At 44.1% G+C, this 17,376-nt stretch overlaps 1 protein-coding gene across 3 annotated transcripts in view; it reads right to left on the reverse strand.

Moving 5' to 3' along the window:
- Positions 1-3,575: 3,575 nt before the first annotated feature.
- The window catches only part of LOC132377480 (xenotropic and polytropic retrovirus receptor 1 homolog), a 77,889-nt gene continuing 64,088 nt past the window's right edge, over positions 3,576-17,376 (reverse strand). For 2 of the 3 annotated variants that reach the window (XM_059943758.1, XM_059943756.1), the window contains 2 exons: positions 13,547-13,683; positions 10,890-11,180 (listed from right to left, as the gene is read on the reverse strand). In XM_059943758.1, coding sequence (XP_059799741.1) covers positions 10,934-11,180; positions 13,547-13,683 — 384 coding nt within the window. In that variant the 3' untranslated portion in view covers positions 10,890-10,933. Of the gene's footprint in view, positions 3,622-10,889; positions 11,181-13,546; positions 13,684-17,376 lie in introns of those variants that run through there. The other variant, XM_059943757.1, reaches the window with a different exon arrangement.

Genomic DNA, 17,376 nt, shown 5'->3' on the forward strand with positions numbered 1-17,376 from the left:
ATTTTACTCATAATCCGTGGAGTTGGGACTTTATCTTCATTTGAGAGGAACCAAGACCTTAGTTCAACACCCCACCTAGATGATGGAATTATTGCACTATCATGTCAGCCACAGTGTGAAGTCTGCCTTGAATCCACGACCTTCAGACAGGTGAAAATGCTCTCCACAGAGCAATGAGGACAGCAACTATTCAATGCACAGCTAGATCACTTTCTTATCATTCATCTCAATTAAGTGACCAGATGTGTGCTTGGTAAAGGTCTGTGAGAGGGGATGCTTTTGTTTCTCATGCAGTTAATTATCATGTTCCTTTACTGCGGATTTCTCACCAGCTCTGTGTCAACAACAGCTATTTTTATCAATTGTGCTTTGCAGAGAAGTGCTGTCTTTTGCTGACAGGATTAGTGTGTGGTGAATGGCATGTTCTGTTTCTGTGAATGCCCTCATTTCAGACCTGCACCTAATATTTTGCTTAGTTGCTTTTTCAAGTCTAGCATTTACTTTTTTGGTCTAATAGTTTTGTTTCTTGCTGCTTGTAAAAGTGCCTCTGTTTTTATAATTCTGCCTGAGATACATATGGTGTTGTCTTTTTCAATGTTTATGCTGTTGCCCTACAGTGAGTGGGACACCTTCACCTATGTCACATGCGAGTCTTCCTTTGACCTCTCAGTGTAGTGTCAATCATGACCATTGGAAACTGAATCGAGATGTTTGCACTCCAACAAAATGGTTGTGCTGGTCAATAGACTGAGGAGATTAAACTGTTGGCTGACTTCGAAGAAAGACAGACTTCCTCTGTGCTTTTAATAGCTTAAGAGCAGAAGTAAAGCAGGACTGGACCATCTTCCTCTTGACTCCTCTGCTAATTGATCAGTTTATAGCTCGTCTTTTATCTCAGCGTCTTTCATACACTAACTGCTTAGCCATTGATTAACTAAGTCTGTCATTATTTGGAATATATTGAGCTACTGAACCCCTCTCACCATCCTTTTAGGTAGCAAGATCATTGATCCAAAGTTTCATTGCTTCCTTCTTGGGAATGTCATGTTTTGGAATTGAACCCCTGGTTCTTGGCTGCTCAGCCACGGGAAACCCTTCTACCTTTATCCTGTTGAGCCGCTATGATTTTGTACTTTTAAATGAGATCATCTTGAGGATATTTCAAAAAGAAAATCTTTGCAACCTATGAGATATTTGTGAAATTTGAACACGCTTGTATGTATGTAGGATGTCGGTAGCTAATTTTCTCACAGCAGCCCTCCATCATATTATTGACCAGTTAATGCACTTGTTTAGTGATGTAGAAACTGCTTGGATGTTACGTTCAAAACTCTAGATGGAGGTTTGAAACTGCAACTTTCTTATTTATATAAAAAAAAGTCACAATGCCAACAATTGGCCCATGTCTGACTGAGCTGCAAAATAAGTAAAAAGAACTGTGGGAAAGAAAGTCCTATTTTTCTTTCCTCTGGCATTACTCTTTCATTTTGTTTCCTCATTCGCAACATAATGCTTCACCCTTATTTTTCCTTGATCTTTTAATCCTTCCCCAAAGATGGGCCCAATGGACACAAGGTCTTCAGCCCACTGTCCATACCAGCCATTATGTATCTACCTGAACGGATCCATTTTTCCCAGCTCTTGGCACTTGGGCTTCCAAGCCAGTGTTTCAGGTCATGACGGTACCTGCTTCCACAACCAATGCATTCCAACTAGCCTATGTGAAAAACATTCTTCCTCAAATCCACCACCACCACCACCACCTCCGTTCTCCTTCCCCTTGCCTTAGAGCTCAGCGCTTCTATTATGGCAGCCATTTTGTACAGCTCCCTCCATAGGATGAATTGCTTAATAAAATTGCCCTTATTTGTGTCATCATCAGGTCTTGCCTGCATGTAGACCTCAGTGAGCTGACTGGGTCTAACAAGCGCTGGTGTAAGCTGGCCTCTTCAGCAAAATCCCCTACGGTCATGACCACAGTTAGCAGTGCTATTGTCTTCAGTGTACTTCCTGCACAGAATAATCACTGCCACACACTCATCATCTTTACTTTTAAGGAATTTAATATTACCCTAAGCAATCCATAAGAGAAAGCAAAGCACAATATGTACAAGGAACAAAAACTGGAGAGTTGTTTAATCTATTACAAAATAGCCCTCACTGGAAGGTTATGTACATGATTAAACTTCAAAAATATTTTGAATATATACACGCAAATTATTTACATATTCCACTGCCTCCTAGCATTTTGTCGTCTTCTGTGTTCGGTGGGCATGGATTCCTTCTCAAATTGATAGCAGTGTGGCCGTGTTCCATGAATTCTCATTGTGTACTTTCCTTCTCAGGTTTTTGTCTCTGAAGAATGCAGACACTATTCTCAATGTGCACTGCCCCAGGGGCCACCTTGCATAAGCTAAAAGTTACTGGTCCATCCCACGTCTCCCTTTAGTTTGGGATGGACACATAGTTCACAAAATAGAGCGGGTTGCTCTGACTTAACAAACTGCCTATTACAAATACATTAAAGTAACTGATTCTATGTAACATCACAGTACCCAGACACTTACCTATTGAATTAAAACATAATGAGGAGTTATTTGTTACTGCCCACACACAGCTAACACATATATATATATTTTAAATAAGCTCCTCTTTAGTCAAGATGTTGGACTGTAAAACAATGAGACTAAGACCAAACCACATTTTACAGCATTGATCTCAAACTGGAACTTGAACCTGCATTTCCCTGCATTTGAGACTCCAGACTAGAGCAGAATCTGTTAATTCAAACATCCAAGTAAACAATTATAAATGTTCCAGGTCAGTTATTTTCCTTCTGTGTGTGTTAGATTCTCTCTTCCTGCAAAAGCTATAGCAATCCAAGTTTAAACTGTCCATCTGCTTTCAATGTGTCTGTGTGTGTGTACACACATTGACTATTTCTGGCTGCAATTTTTAGCATTCTGCTATCTAAATTAAGATTTAAGTTTATGAAATCTGATTAGCTCTTTAGGTTTTGGACCCTTTCTTTCATTTGACATTGATTATCCAGAAAAGCGGCTTGCGAAAACCACAACTGATGTCACATGGATGTTGTCGATGGGTGAGGATACACAACCACAATTCCGCATGCAGGATCCTGATATTATTTGTGCCATCGAAAAAGGGGAATAAAATGGGATGGGTGGGAAATGGAGAGGAAAATCTGTAACACAGAGTAGAGAACAGTTCTTTGCCAGGAGAGGAAGATAGCTGCAGAGTTAGCCAGACAGGGGTCAGAAGATTGGAACATGAGAAGGTCTCTAAAGTGAGAGTCTTGGAGCAGAACTTTTTCAAGGAGATCAACAGAATAAGAACGCTCTCTACCAGTACAGTATTTTATTTTATTTTTAAAAAGAGCTACTACTTTTTTTTATATAGTATTTTGCTTTACAAAAGTATGAAATTTCTTTGTGGCTTCAGCCTTGTTTACTTCAATGAACAGTTCAGTTCACCCAGATGAGTGTTTGGAGCATTCAGGACAGCCCCATGCCTTTGCTCAGCAGCTGAAGGGAACTTTGTTCGGCTGTGTCACATCACTCCGTTTCCTCAATGTGTACTTTCGTTTCCCAGCTTTTGACTCTGAAGAACAGACACACAACAGTTAGTGGAAGGGAATGCACTTGTTCTGAGCAAAATACTGCGTTTCTCGCATTTCTTGGGTGTAAGTAATGCATGAACCTTGAATTTCTCATGAGCACAGTGACTATGTTGTGGCTTATCTGCGCTGCAATTTTGTGCACTGTGGTTCTTGGACAGGGACAATATGAATGGACATTACACCATGAGAGTTTCGCCCTTGTCCTTCAAACAGTCAGACATGCGGATTCTCTCCACGTTGTGGAAAACAGTGTAACCCTTCAGAATGTTAATGCCACAGCCTTCTTGGATATTGGTCAAAATCCTGGATCTCAAACAAGAGAAGATCTGGGAGATGCTGGAAATCCAAGCAACCACACACAAAATGCTGGAGGAACTCAGCAGGTCAGGCAGCATCTGTGCAAAAGAGTTGATGTTTCGAGCAGAGACCCTTCATCGGGACTGGAGAAAAAAGATGAGTCAGATTAAGAAGGTAGCGGGAAGGGGAGGAAGAAATACAAGGTGGCAGGTGATAGGTAAAACCAGGAGAGGGGGAGGTGTGAAGTAAAGAGCTGGGCAGTTGATTGGTGAAAGAGATAAAGGGCTGGAGAAGGAGGAATCTAATAAGGGAGGACAGAAGGCCATGGGAAAAAAGGGGAGAAGAAAAGAGATAAAGTGAGAGAGGGGAATGGTGAGGGGGAGAGAGGGCCATTACTGGAAGTTCGAGGAATCAATATTCATGCCATCAGGTTGGAGGGTACCCAGACGGAATGGCCTCCTCGTGGCAGTAGGGGATGCCATGGACTGACATGTCAAAATGAGAAGTAAATTCAAAATGGGTGGCTCTGCCAGAAAATGCAGAATCTCCCAGCGGCCATCCATTTCACTTCCACTTCCCATTCCGACATGTCAGTCCATGGCCTCCTGCGCCGTTGCGATGAGGCCACACTTAGGTTGGAGGAGAAGCACCTCATATTCTGTGTGTGTTGCTTCAAAATCCTGGGTCTTGTCCCTACGAACATTGGTGGAGTGGTTTCACTGCACTTACTCCTGTTCATGAAGACAGTTCATCAGCAGCTTCTCAAATATGATCTGGGAAACACAATTTTAAAAAATGCCTGCAACATCCACATGAATAATAAATGGCGCCTGCATGAAACCTGGAAGGAGTTCAGTGAAATGCACTGAGCTAATTGGCTCTCATCAAAATTTTATTGCAGATCGTGGAAACTAAAGAACAAACTAATAAAGAAATAGCAAATCTAGAGTTTTTATACTCATGGTGTGGTCCTGTAAATTTTATCTTGTTTCTTGTGTTTTAGTGGCAGGCCCACAAGGCAATGCCTGTCACCCGATATTTGACAGCATTCTTGCAGAGATGACAATCAAAAGTATCACTCAGGGCCACAGGGAATGGTGAATTCTGACTCTGCTCCAATGTTGACACCCGACATCCCAAGGTTTTCTTGTAGTTGCACTGGGAAAGCTGGATGCCCAGTGTGTGCTGGAACATGTTCAGCAGGGCAGTAACAGTTTTGTGTGGGATGTGGGTTGGGGCAAGTTTTAGATCTTTAATTTTCAAATCTGTAAGATGTAGGAGCAAAATAGGCCATTTGGCCCATCAGGTCTTCTCTGCCATTTGATTATGACTGATTTATTTTCCCTCCCAACCTAATTCTCATGCCCATAACCTTTGTTGATCCCTGCTTTAAACATACCCAATGACTTGGTCTCCACAGCCGTCAATGGCAATGAATTTCACAGATTCAGCACCCTCTGGCTAAAGAAATTCCTCCTCATCTTTGTTCTAAAGGGATGCCCTTCTGTCCTGAGGCTGTGCCCTCTGGTCCTAGACTCTTCCACTATTGGAAATATCCTCTATACATCCACGCTATCTAGGCCTTTAAGTATTAGGTAGGTTTTAATGAGATCTCCCCTCACTCTTTCTAAACTCCAGCCAAGTACTGACCCAAAGACATCAAATGTTCCTCATGTGTTAACAGTTTCATTTCCAGGATCATTCTCGTAAACCACCTCTGGATCCTGCCTAATACCATCACATCCTTTCTTCGATCTGGGGTCCAAAATTGCACACAAAATTCCAAATGTGATCCGCCCATGTTGTATAAAGTCTCAGAATTACGTCCTTGCTTTTATATTCTAGTCCATTTGAGTCTACAAATATAGTTCATTGCCTTCTATTCTTCTCATAACTTCAAATTCAATCTTTACATTTTGGTTTGTATGGTTAATTTTCAAGAATTTTGAACACTTTCAAATGCCAGTATTGTTGACAGAGTTTATGTTCTGAAGGCTTGTTTAACCTAGGGGTGTCTCTTAAGCACGTGGCAAAGTTGCATTGGACCAACATCGAGGGTGAGGTGGTTAATCGGAGTTCTTGTCCATCATCATTGTCTTTGTTTTTTGTCATCTCTGATGGAACCTCATTCATATGTTGAGTACTGAGGTTACAGAGGTGGGCCAGGTGGCTTCATGCCTTAGACCAAAATCAGCCCAGAGGTCATAGGTTCTATACCGCAGTCCTTTTAGAGAGGGAAGCCAAGGCTGACAGAGCCTGAGCGGGCAGCAGCAGGTACCACTTTACAGCTGTCTTAAAGGACAGCGGTGCCAGCTACTGACCACATTTGGTTCCCACAACTCAGGTCTGGAAACACCTGGATAATCTTCCTCCCAACACTACGCTGAATTTGCTCCTTGTGAAGATGGTCCAGGAAGAATCCATTTGTAAGAAGCAGTGAGAGGGGGAAATGGAAAGAATATCGATGACAACTGGATGAGCATAAAAGCTCTAAAACACATGGGATTCTGCAGATGCCGGAAATCTTGAGCAACACACAAAATGTTGGAGGAACTCAGCAGGTCAGGCAGCATCTATGGAAGGGAATAAACAGTCAATGTAAGAGGCTTGGCCCAAGATGTCAACTGTTTATTCCCCTTCAAAGATGCTGTCTGACCTGTTGAGTTCCTCCAGCATTTTGTGGGAGTGTAAGCTCTTCTGCTCTTCCCAGCTGGTATTTGGACCGGTTTTGCACTACTCCTTCTTGGCTCCCACCCCTTTCCTTTATCTTCAAATCTTTTTAGCTTTGACATTTTGTAGGTTCTAATGAAAGTCATTGACCCAAAATATTAATTTCCTCTCTGTCGAACAGCTTCTGTTGAAGGAGAAATGGTTAACATTTTGGGTCAAAAGCCTATCATTAGAACAGGGAAAGGTGAGGTACCAAGTTGGGTTTATGTTGCTGGGAGGGGGATTGGAGAGGGTAAGGGAATATCAATGCCAGTATGAGACCAACATTGCTGACAACTGAGATCTATGGCTAATAGATTAACGAGGGAAATTTGAGAGAAGGCACACACACAAAGAAATGTGTTTATTTTAAAAAAAGAATTCTGAAATGCAGGTCGAAACTGTGGCTGAGATGTGAAATTGGAAAGAGGATGCTGAGATTATCCAGGACATCAGGATATGTCCAAGGAGAGAGAAATAAATATTCCAGATGGTCACCCTTAGAGCAGATTTGGCCAGTTCTGACGCAGCCAAAGAAGCAAATTAGCTGAAACTGGTGTAGAGTCCTGAAGGCTACAATTGGCCCAGATGGAAGATAAAATGTTGCTCTCTAGGCTGATATTGGGTCTTGTTGGAACAGTGTAGAGGACCTCAAGCATTTGGGTCAAATTCAGAATTCTCTAATACAGAGGTGACCTCGTTATAATTAGGGATACAATGCACTGGTGTTGGTGCATAGCCAAGTGGTTAAGGCGTTGGTCTAGTGATCTGAAGGTAGCTAGTTCAAGCCTCAGCTAAGGCAGTGTGTTGTGTCCTTGAGCAAGACACCGTCACTCTGCGATGACACCGGTGTCAAGCTGTATCGGCCCTTGCCCTTCCCTTGGACAACATCGGAGGCGTGGAGATTTGCAGCATAGGCAACTGCCGGTCTCCCTTACAGCCCTGCTCAGGCCTGCGTCCTGAAGGTGCAAATCCATGGTCTCTCGAGACAAACAGATGCCTATTACTACCATTAATGCACTGGACTGAAAATGGTGCATTGGATTGTTCTTCACCGGCTGATGGGCAAAAGAGGAAGTGTTGCAAGCACTGTGATTGATTGGAAAGGTGCCATATGTAGAAGAGTGCTTGATGGAGATGGAACGGTGAACATTGGGGTTACGAAGATATATGAAGATATATACGAAGATGAACATATCTGGAAGCTACTGGTCCTAGACTCCCCCACTAGGAAACATCCTCTCCACATCCACTCTATCTGTGTCCTCTGGACCTAGACTCCCTCACTATAGGAAACATCCTCTCCACATCCACTCTATCTGTGTCCTCTGGACCTAGACTCCCCCACTATAGGAAACATCCTCTCCACATCCACTCTATCTGTGTCCTCTGGACCTAGACTACGCCCCCACTATAGGAACATTGGGGTTACGAAGGGAAAAAAAAAGCACTTGGAATATCAGAAGAGGAGGGGAGGAGGATCAGGGATGGACCCGATGAAATTGAGAGGAAGATGAGAATCTGCGAAGGGGAGGAGTTAGAGTGAGTGAGAGTGGCAAAATTGTGTTTTTCAATGTGGTGAAGGCAGTCAACAATGAACATATCTGGAAGGGGTCAAGGGCCAGGATGGTGGGAGGGGTGTCAGGAATTCTGAAGGTAGGAGAGAGAGTCCGCAGATAGGGGTGGGTGGGGGTGGTGGTGAAGACCTCACCGAAGAGGTGGGTGCAGGAGGCGGGGGAACAGCTCAATGTCACGACTGGCTTGGATTTCATGCAGAGGGCCACTGGGAACCAGTGATGCAGGTCAGAGCGCATGAGGTCTGAAGGGAGGGTGAAAAGGGAGCAGAGCTGACAATGTGGTGGGTGACATGAGGTCAGGGGAAAGTGAGGGAAGATCTGGTTTGGAGAACTGTCGAAATCATTGACCTGAAGGGAAGGAAGTCTTCTGTTGCAATAATGTGTGATCTGCGGAATAAAATGGGAAGTGCCCACTGCAGCTGTGAGTCACAGAGACGGGTCAAGAGCGTGGCTGAGCCAATGTGTGGTGTTAATGATGGACCTCAGGGTGTATTAACTCCTTCTCTCCCCATAGATGCTGCCTGATCTGCTGAGTGTTCCCAGCATTTCCCACTCCTACTGTATTTCAGCTTCCAGCATCAGCAGCTTTTCTTTTTCATAGCTTGATTGTTTTGCTCCTGGACTAATTTGTATTTGTATTGGTGCATGACTGCCTTGTGAAGGGAGTGCTGTCGTCATTCTCTCCTTGTCCAGTGTCCTTAAACCAGCCTCGGCAGAAGGCTTTACTGCATGGTGATTTGGATCAGGGACTTGAGCTGATTTTCCCGTGTTTCATTAACCAGAGGAATCGAAGTCCTGTCTCATAAGAAGCAAAATGTGCAGGCCATCCTGTGCTAAAAAACTGAGTGAGTGAACACAAATGTTTAGAATGGAATATTTCTCTCACAGCATTTCAAAATTGCTTCTGTAACTTTAAATACGATAACTATTTCAGTATTGCCTGAGAGTGTCTGCCCATCTCAGAGACGGTCGGAGATGGGGATTCTTTGTTGCCAGATCTGCGCAATTCATTGCCACCGACGTCTGTGTAGGCCAAGTTATTGGGTATATTTAAAGTAGAATTTGATAATTAATAAAGGAGTCAAAGTTTCTGAGAAGTTAGGAGAGTGGAGTTGAGAAGAAAAATGAATCTGTCATGATGAAATGGCAGTGCAGACTCAATGGGCTGAATGGCCTAATTCTGCTCCTATGTTTTATGATCATTGGCAAGGAAGGCCTTATCTAATTAATATAACTTACTTCCCCATGCATAATAATCTAGACCAAGTGGTTTCATGAGCTTACGTTGCCAGGAGTCTCATATTGAAACATTCCTTGCACAACCCAACTTCCTGTGTCCCCTATCGTTGCTTCTACAGCCACATGACGTCCTGGGTGAGGTCATAGACAATAAAAATAGAGGTCAACAGTGAGGTTGAGATTGGGGGGAGGCTTGATCTCTGGGAAATTCTTCCCTGGCTTTGGTGATTGAAGGTGATCCAGGATGAAGCTGTGAACAGGACCGCCTAACAAAAACAATCCAGCCCTTCTCAGTGGGGCTGGTCTTCTGCCAGAAGTAGTTTCGCTGTGTCTATATTTCTTTCTGACTTCTAGACGCAACTATTCCAATGCGCCTCTTCTGGCAAGGCTCCTCTCCATCCTCCTTTATAAACAGCATTTCATGCAGAATTCTACTGCATTCTCTTCACTGCTGTCTCTATATTTAGTCTAAGTTGGCTTTATAGGGAGCAACGTCTTGATTTAAAACTCCTCAAAGTGGCTTCCAAACCTCGCTTGCTCACTCTCCCTTTTCAACCCTTTCCTCCCAGTTATTACCCAAACCTGAGTCAGTGTGGATAACCTCACCCATCTCAACTCTGGACTGTCTCCTCTCCGAGGGACTCATTCCCATGACTGCAGCTCATGTCCTCAGTATTAAATAGCTGTTTGTATTTGCATAGTTTGCTGCCTTTTGCACTTTGGTTGTTTGTCAGGTTTTGTGTGTAATCTTTCACTGATTCTTTCATATTTCTGTTCTACATAATCCCTGCTAGAAAATAAATTTCAAGGTAGTACCTGGTGATACATGTACACTTTGATAATAAATTTACTTTGAACTTTGAGATGACCGCACTCCTCCCGTTCTGGTCCAGTCCGGTGCTCCGTTACCGCCAGCCTTGCGGTAACCTTCTGGATCTCTAACTCAGCGATTTCCTTCTCAACCTCTGCTGTCTCCCCTTCCTCAGCTTCGGGGTCCCGTCATCAGCGAGGCCAGCTTTCGAGGCCTGGAGTGCAGGGTGCTTGTTCGTCAACATTAGCGAGTCCGGGGTCGATACCGAGGGCCGATTGGATGTCCAAATTGAAGCCTGACCATCAGTCGAGAGTCCAGAAGTCCAGGCCCGATGGTCAGAACCCCAGCTCTGTGAGTCCATGAGTTGGCTGGAGACTGGAGGCCAAAGAAGCCGGGCTATCCTGGGGTTAGAGAACTGTGTGTACGAGTGGGTAAGTTTGCTTTGCTTCTGTTCTGTAACTTGTTATGCTCTGCCGAGTACACCGCATTTGCTCCAGAATGTGTGGTGACCCCAGCACATCCTTGGGTGTGTGGTTTTTAACACAAATGATGTATTTCAATGCACATGTGATAATTAAATCTGACTCTGAAGTCTACTTTTGCGAGGTTGGTGAAAGCTCGATTTGCTTACACTCTGCACACTAAGATTCAATCTGTGATCTATACCGTTGCAAGTCGTCGTTGTTTCTCAACTGACCTGGATCTTTTAAAAGGGAAGTTGGTTTTCCGCTTGCTGCCTTTGACTTTTCCGCGATTTCTGACCCCTTCCTGCTCGTCCATCAGCAGCAGCAGAGTCGCCTGGTTATCCCCAGTCAAGGGTATAATGGAAATGTCTCGGACCGCTCGGAACTGGCCACAGTTGTTTAAATGTTCATTTTCAAGCCGGAAGAAATTCCAGACGAAGCGTCTGTGGAGGGAGTGAATAAATTTAAAAATCAGCAACTGTGTTAAGCTTAAGCAAAATAAAACATTTGCAAATGAGCTGCCGTGAAGGCGTTCTGGAATAAAAGTTTGTACTTCAAGTTAAAGCGGGAGCTTGATTTCAACATTTAAGTGAAGTTTGGGTGGGTTCATGAATAATTGGGGTATGGAGGGCTATGGTCCCAATGCAGGTCGATGGGAGCAGGCAGCTCAAGTGGTTCAGCGCAAATGAGATGGGCCAAAGGGCCTGTTTCACTGCTGTACTTCTCTCAGACTCCATGACTCTGAAATCTCACTCCCACCTCAAGCACTCTTCATGTTATCACTAGCTCTTTATAAGAGTCCTGTTGGTCAAAACAGAGATGAATGGAGTATTCTTCACGCACGTGAAACCTTGCTATATAATAGTGGGTCTGATTTGTACTAACTAACCATATTCCCTTTGCTCCGATTCTTTGAAAGATAAACTGTTTAATTGGGAGATGCGGCTGTAGATTTGTCTTATTTGTTGAAGTTTCTAAAGACTCATAGTCAATTTGAAACAGATCTGTAGTGCTCTGACACAAACTCTTGGAAATATGCACCCTAGGCAGAGGGAAGACAGCTTGAAACTCACACCTGACTCTTGCATCATTACAATAAGAGGTCCCTCACTTCCCTTTCCCTTCACTGACCCAATCCAAATATTATCTCATCAGTATTTCTAAGTTGTTTGTGTTTCATAACACACAGAAAATGCTGAAGGAACTCAGCAGGTTAGGCAGCAGCATCTATGGAAAGGAATAAACGGTCAACGGTTCAGGTGAGACCACTCGTCAGGACTGGATGTGAAAGGGGTAAGAAAACAGAATAAGGTGGGGGAAGGGAAAGAGTACATGATTGCAGGTGATATGTGAAACAAGGGGAAGGTAGGTAAGTGGGGATGGGTGGAAGAGGTAAAGGATAGAATTCTCATTGCTACCACCAAGGAGGAGATACTGGAGCCTGCAGACACACACTCAATGTTTCAGGAACAGCTTCTTCCCCTCTGCCATCTGATTTCCGAATTAACAATGAACCCATGAACACTACCTCAGTATGTTTTTTCATGCCTTTTTTGCACTAATTTAATTTAGTTTTCTTTTTTATGTAAATGACTTAATTTAGCTTATAGTTTTTATTATTATGCAGCAGAACGTACTGCTGCCACAAAACAACAAATTTCACAACATACTGTTTGCCAGTGCTATTAAATCTGATTCTGATACTGAAATTGATGTTCATGCTGCCAGGATGGAATATGAGGTTTTGTTCCTCCAGACTGAGGGGAGACAATTCACAGACATATTGGAATGGGAATAGGGAGTGGAATTAAAATGGTTGGTCTCCAGGAAATCCAGCCTCTTGTAGCCTCTTGCCAACCCTCAGAGTTTCCATAGCCTGCTGCTGTTGCCTCCTACGTAGTAAACACTGCGGGTCAAAGGGACTATCAAAAGATCCTGAAGATGCAGTGTGCTTTCTAGACACTGCAGCTGTGATGTCTGAGTACGAGAGGGAGAGGTGACTGAGGTGTCCATCAAGCAGGCCAGACTGGGCTGACATTTGAGTGTGTTGTTGGAGCTGAACTCAGCCAGTCACACAGAGAATATTTCAGCAAAACCCCCACATTCCTGACATGCCTGGTCGCCGATGGAAAGCTTTTGAGAGTGGGGAACTTGGTCATCGCCCACAGAATATACAGTCTCTGACTGCCTTCAACCACAGTGTTTGTAGAATTGCTGGTCAGCAGTGGAAGGTTCTGCAATGGAAATGCCATTCGACATCGAGAGGAGGCGGTTAGACCTGCACTTGTCGGTAAAGGTCATGGTCTGGTACTTATGTAAAACAATTAGTATTTCCAACAGCAGCCATTCCAGAAGCTCATTACGTCTTGCTGTGTGCAAGTTTGGACTGCCACGAGACCTGAGGGGTTGCAAATGCAGCCATTGGGCTGTAAAACACAAGATTCTGCAAACACTGGACATCTCGAGCACCACAAACAAAATGCAGGAGGAACTACAGGGGGAAGAAAGCAGGCGACATTCTGGGCCAAGTTGGGTTTCGGCCCATCGTTTGAACCATTCATTTCCCTCCAGAGATGCTGCTTGACCTGCTGAGTTCCTCCAACATTTTGTGTGCGTTTGTCAGTGGATGTTGCCACAACTCACCTAATAGTTGAGGGAAGGGCTTGGACAAAGATTTAGAAAACAGTTAGGTCGAAATGTCAGCATAGAGTGGTGCCAGGGCATCGATGGCCCTGGGTATTGGGTATACAGCCACCTTTCCTGAGCTGGGGGTCTCCCGTATCCCTGTCTGAACTCACTGGCCTCTTACCTGAAGACCTCCAGTGGACCCAGGGTGGTTGAGATGATTTCTGCCACCTCCGACTGCTTGGTCTGGGTGAACAGGATGTTGAGAGCCCACGCCACGCGAAGCACCACATCCTGAAGGATGGCACAGTAGTAGTAGGCCTAACGAGCAGAGGGAGCTTGAGTTAGAATCAACGCCCGGAGAGGATGAGGCTCACCCTGGGCTACACTGCGTCTAACTGGCCCCGCCAATGATGGGTCATGCTCCACCCAGACCACTGCCAACTTCAGTGAATGCTTTCTCCAGCTCTTCAGGGAGCTGTCTCTTTCTTTGTATTTTCAAATAAATATTAAGTATTTTATTTATTGTAAAATAAACTTTATTATTAACTTTAGTTACATAAATAAACTCTTTCATGCTTACATTCACAGTCAATGCCATTAGTATTGTTACATTGCATTCCCTAAAACTAATGGGGTTGTTGCCCCTCACGTGGCCCCCCAGGTGGGACACTATTACAATAAGTCACCCCCTTGGATGCATCAAAGCTGGTGTTGTGCGATCCCCTTGCTTGGGGGCCACCTGGGTCATTGATATCTTTTCTGAGGTCATTCCAGATGGGGTCTGAGGATTCCCAGTAATGTTGTGGAAAGTCTACTGAAAACGTTAGCTTTATTTGTTGCATGCTCATTGAAACATCAGAGCAGATGGTGGAATACGTCATTTTGCATCAACGTCCAACATAGCCGTGCTGGGGACAGCCCACAAGTGTCACCACACGTCCGGTGCCAAGATGGGGCGCCCACAGCTCGCTGACCCGAACCGCATGTCTTTTGAAACCATGCAGTCACAGAGAGGACGTTCCAGACAGTCGCAGGAATTGGAACACAATTGGCGATTGCTGGCGCAGTTAATAGTCTGAGCAAATTGCCGCGCTGCCATACCATGCTTTAATTGAATAGGACACCAGCGGAAAGCAGACCAGTTTCAGGTCATATCCATCTTTGAAATAGTTGTTCATTTCAATTTACTCAATTGTTAGGTAAATTTTCAAGTGTTCCAAGTGTTTTAACTATTTGAAATACGGTATTTTTCAAAACCCCCCAGCTTTTAATCTTGTATTTTAAGTCAAAGGAGTAGAATTAAGCCATTCAGCCCATCAAGTCTGCTCCATCATTCCAGCATAGCTGACTTAGTTTCCTTCCATAACCTTTGACCCCTTACTAATCAAGAAAGCTATTAACCTTGACTTTATATCAAATCATTTTGTCTCCACAGCTGTCTGTGCAAGGAATTCCGCAGACTCACTACCCTCTGGCTAAAGAAATTCCTCTTTATCTCTGCTCTAAAGCAAGTCCAGTGCTCTCTGGTCTGAGAGTCTCCCACTGTAGGGAACCTCCTCTCCAAGTCCACTCTGTCTGGGCCTTTCAACATCTGGTGGCTTTCAATGAGATCCCTCTTAATACTTCTGAACTCCAGCAAGGGCTGAGCAACCGCGTTCAGTTTTAATGGTGAGATGAAAAGATGCTGAACAGATTCTTCAGTAACTGACTGTTGGACAGTCGAAGTTCTTCCTTAGCTGTGACACAGTAGGCTGGGGCTGGGACTTCAGTTTCAGCAGCAGTCACAACAGTTGTGTGGGTGGGGCTTGTCATTTTCCAAAGCTCTCATGCCTCATTGTGATGTGTGTTTCTTTGATGTCTTGTCTGTTGTTTCTGAAACTCTGTGGAACTGAATACCTCAGGGCTGTTTGGAGTTGATCCTTGGCTCCCCATGCCGAGGCTGGTTCAGGGTTTGAAAATCAAACTGAAATTGGTTTGCAGCTGATACTGATGGGTATAAAGAAAATGAACGTATAGACTCAACATGTTAATTTAAAAGGAAAAATGTATTTGTGTGTTAAATATTTGAATCACAAAAGGTTAAATATCTTCCTGCTTCTTGGAAAAATTAGGAATTTGTGGCCTCTGGAATTTGTGGCAGTGAATGGGATATCACTTCTGAATGAGGCCGGACTGGATGTGTAGGTCCTCGAAGCACCGAGGCCCATCTCCCCACTCTGTCAGTGAAGAGCTACCTGCCACGTTCCATCTGCCACCTTCGTCTGGACAAGAAGGCAGGAACTGAGTGTGAGGTCTACCAGTCTTTTCAAACATACCAAGCTGAAACAACTAACATCAGTGGCCCGTGATGTTGCACACACTAAGAGATAAAACAGGAGTCTTTGAACATAAAACATAGGAACACTACAGTCCCTTCATGAGACGTTAGATATAGGAGCAGAATTAGGCCATTTGGCCCATTGAGTCTGCTCCATCCATAGTTGTGTCAACCTTTTAAGCCACTCTAAGATCATCTATTCCTTTCCTCATACATAGTCCTCCATTTTTCTATCATCCTTATGTCCACCAGGGGCAGAGTTTCTTAACTGTCCCTAATGTATCTGCCTCTACCACAACCTCTAGCAGAGCACTCTATGCACCCACCACTGTCTGTGTAAAGAATTTACCTCTGACGTCCCATCTATACTTCCCTCCAATCGCCTTAAAATTGTCTCCTGGTATTAGCCCTTTTTGCCCTGGGGGAAAAAATTTTCTAGCTATCCACTCATCTATGCATCTCATCATTTTGAACACCTCTATTAAGTCACCCCTCTTAGATTTATGGCAGCAAATATTATTAAAATTTTTGAATTATTTTAGTAATGTGCATTGTGATCTGAAACGTTAATATTGCAGATGGACAATACCTCGTGTTCAGTGCACGCGACGAACTGAACCAAACGTAAGACTGCAGCGCCCCCTGCTGGCGGAAAGGTGTTTACGTTGCCCCTCCATCTCCTCATCCATAACTCGGCATCATCTCCTCTGCAGTTACTGGCAGCGAGGTGGTACAGCAGGGAAAGTCACTGCTTGGCTATTCTACAGCCCTGTCCTCAAGTGTTGTCTGTGTGGAGACTGTGTGGGTTTCCTCCCCATCCCCATCCCAGTGCTTTGGTTAATCAGCCACTGTAAGCTGTCAGTAGTATGGAAGTGAGAGGTGGAATTATTGGGAGTTGATGGATATGCAGGAAGAATGGAAAGTGGGATGAATATCTCTGAAGATCTATCCTGGGCCCAACATATTGATGCAGTTACAAAGAAGGCGGACAGCATGAGGAGTTTGAGGAGGCTTGGTGTGTGTGACACCGAGGACTTACAAATTTCTACAGGAGTACCGTGGAGAGCATTCCAACTGGCTGCACCACCGTCTGGTGTGGAGGGCCGACTGCACAGCATCGGAAAAAGCTGCAGAAAGTTGTGAGCTCGGCCAGCTGAGGTATGTGGACAGGGGCATTAGCCTCTCCAGCATCACAGACTCCTTCAAAAAGGTGTCATCCATCATTGGGAATCCCCATCACCCAGGACATGCCCTCTTCTCATTGCTACCAGCAAGGAGGAGGTACAGGAATTTGAATCAACACACACTCAAATTCTTAGGAACATTAGATTTCTGAATGGACAATGAACCCATGTATACTATCTCAATATTTTGCACTACTTATTTAATTTCTTTAAATTTACTGTACTGTACTGTAAATTTAGTAATTTACTAAATTCTTACTGTAATTTATAGCTTTTTAAAAATTATTATGTATAGCAAAGCACTGCATCCCCAGAACAACAAGTTCCAGTGATATTCGACCTAGTCCTGATTCTGAATGAATGTATGTAGGTGCTTAAGAGTCAGCATATGCTTGATGGGCTGAAGGATCTATGTCCATGCATATCTCTCTATGTCTTTAAGTGTAACTGCTTAAAATCTGGAATACTCTACCGACTGAGATGAGCCCAGTTAGTTCTGTGGATTACTGC

The sequence above is a fragment of the Hypanus sabinus genome, chromosome 18 (assembly GCF_030144855.1).
Source record: "Hypanus sabinus isolate sHypSab1 chromosome 18, sHypSab1.hap1, whole genome shotgun sequence".
Lineage (NCBI taxonomy): Eukaryota > Metazoa > Chordata > Chondrichthyes > Myliobatiformes > Dasyatidae > Hypanus > Hypanus sabinus.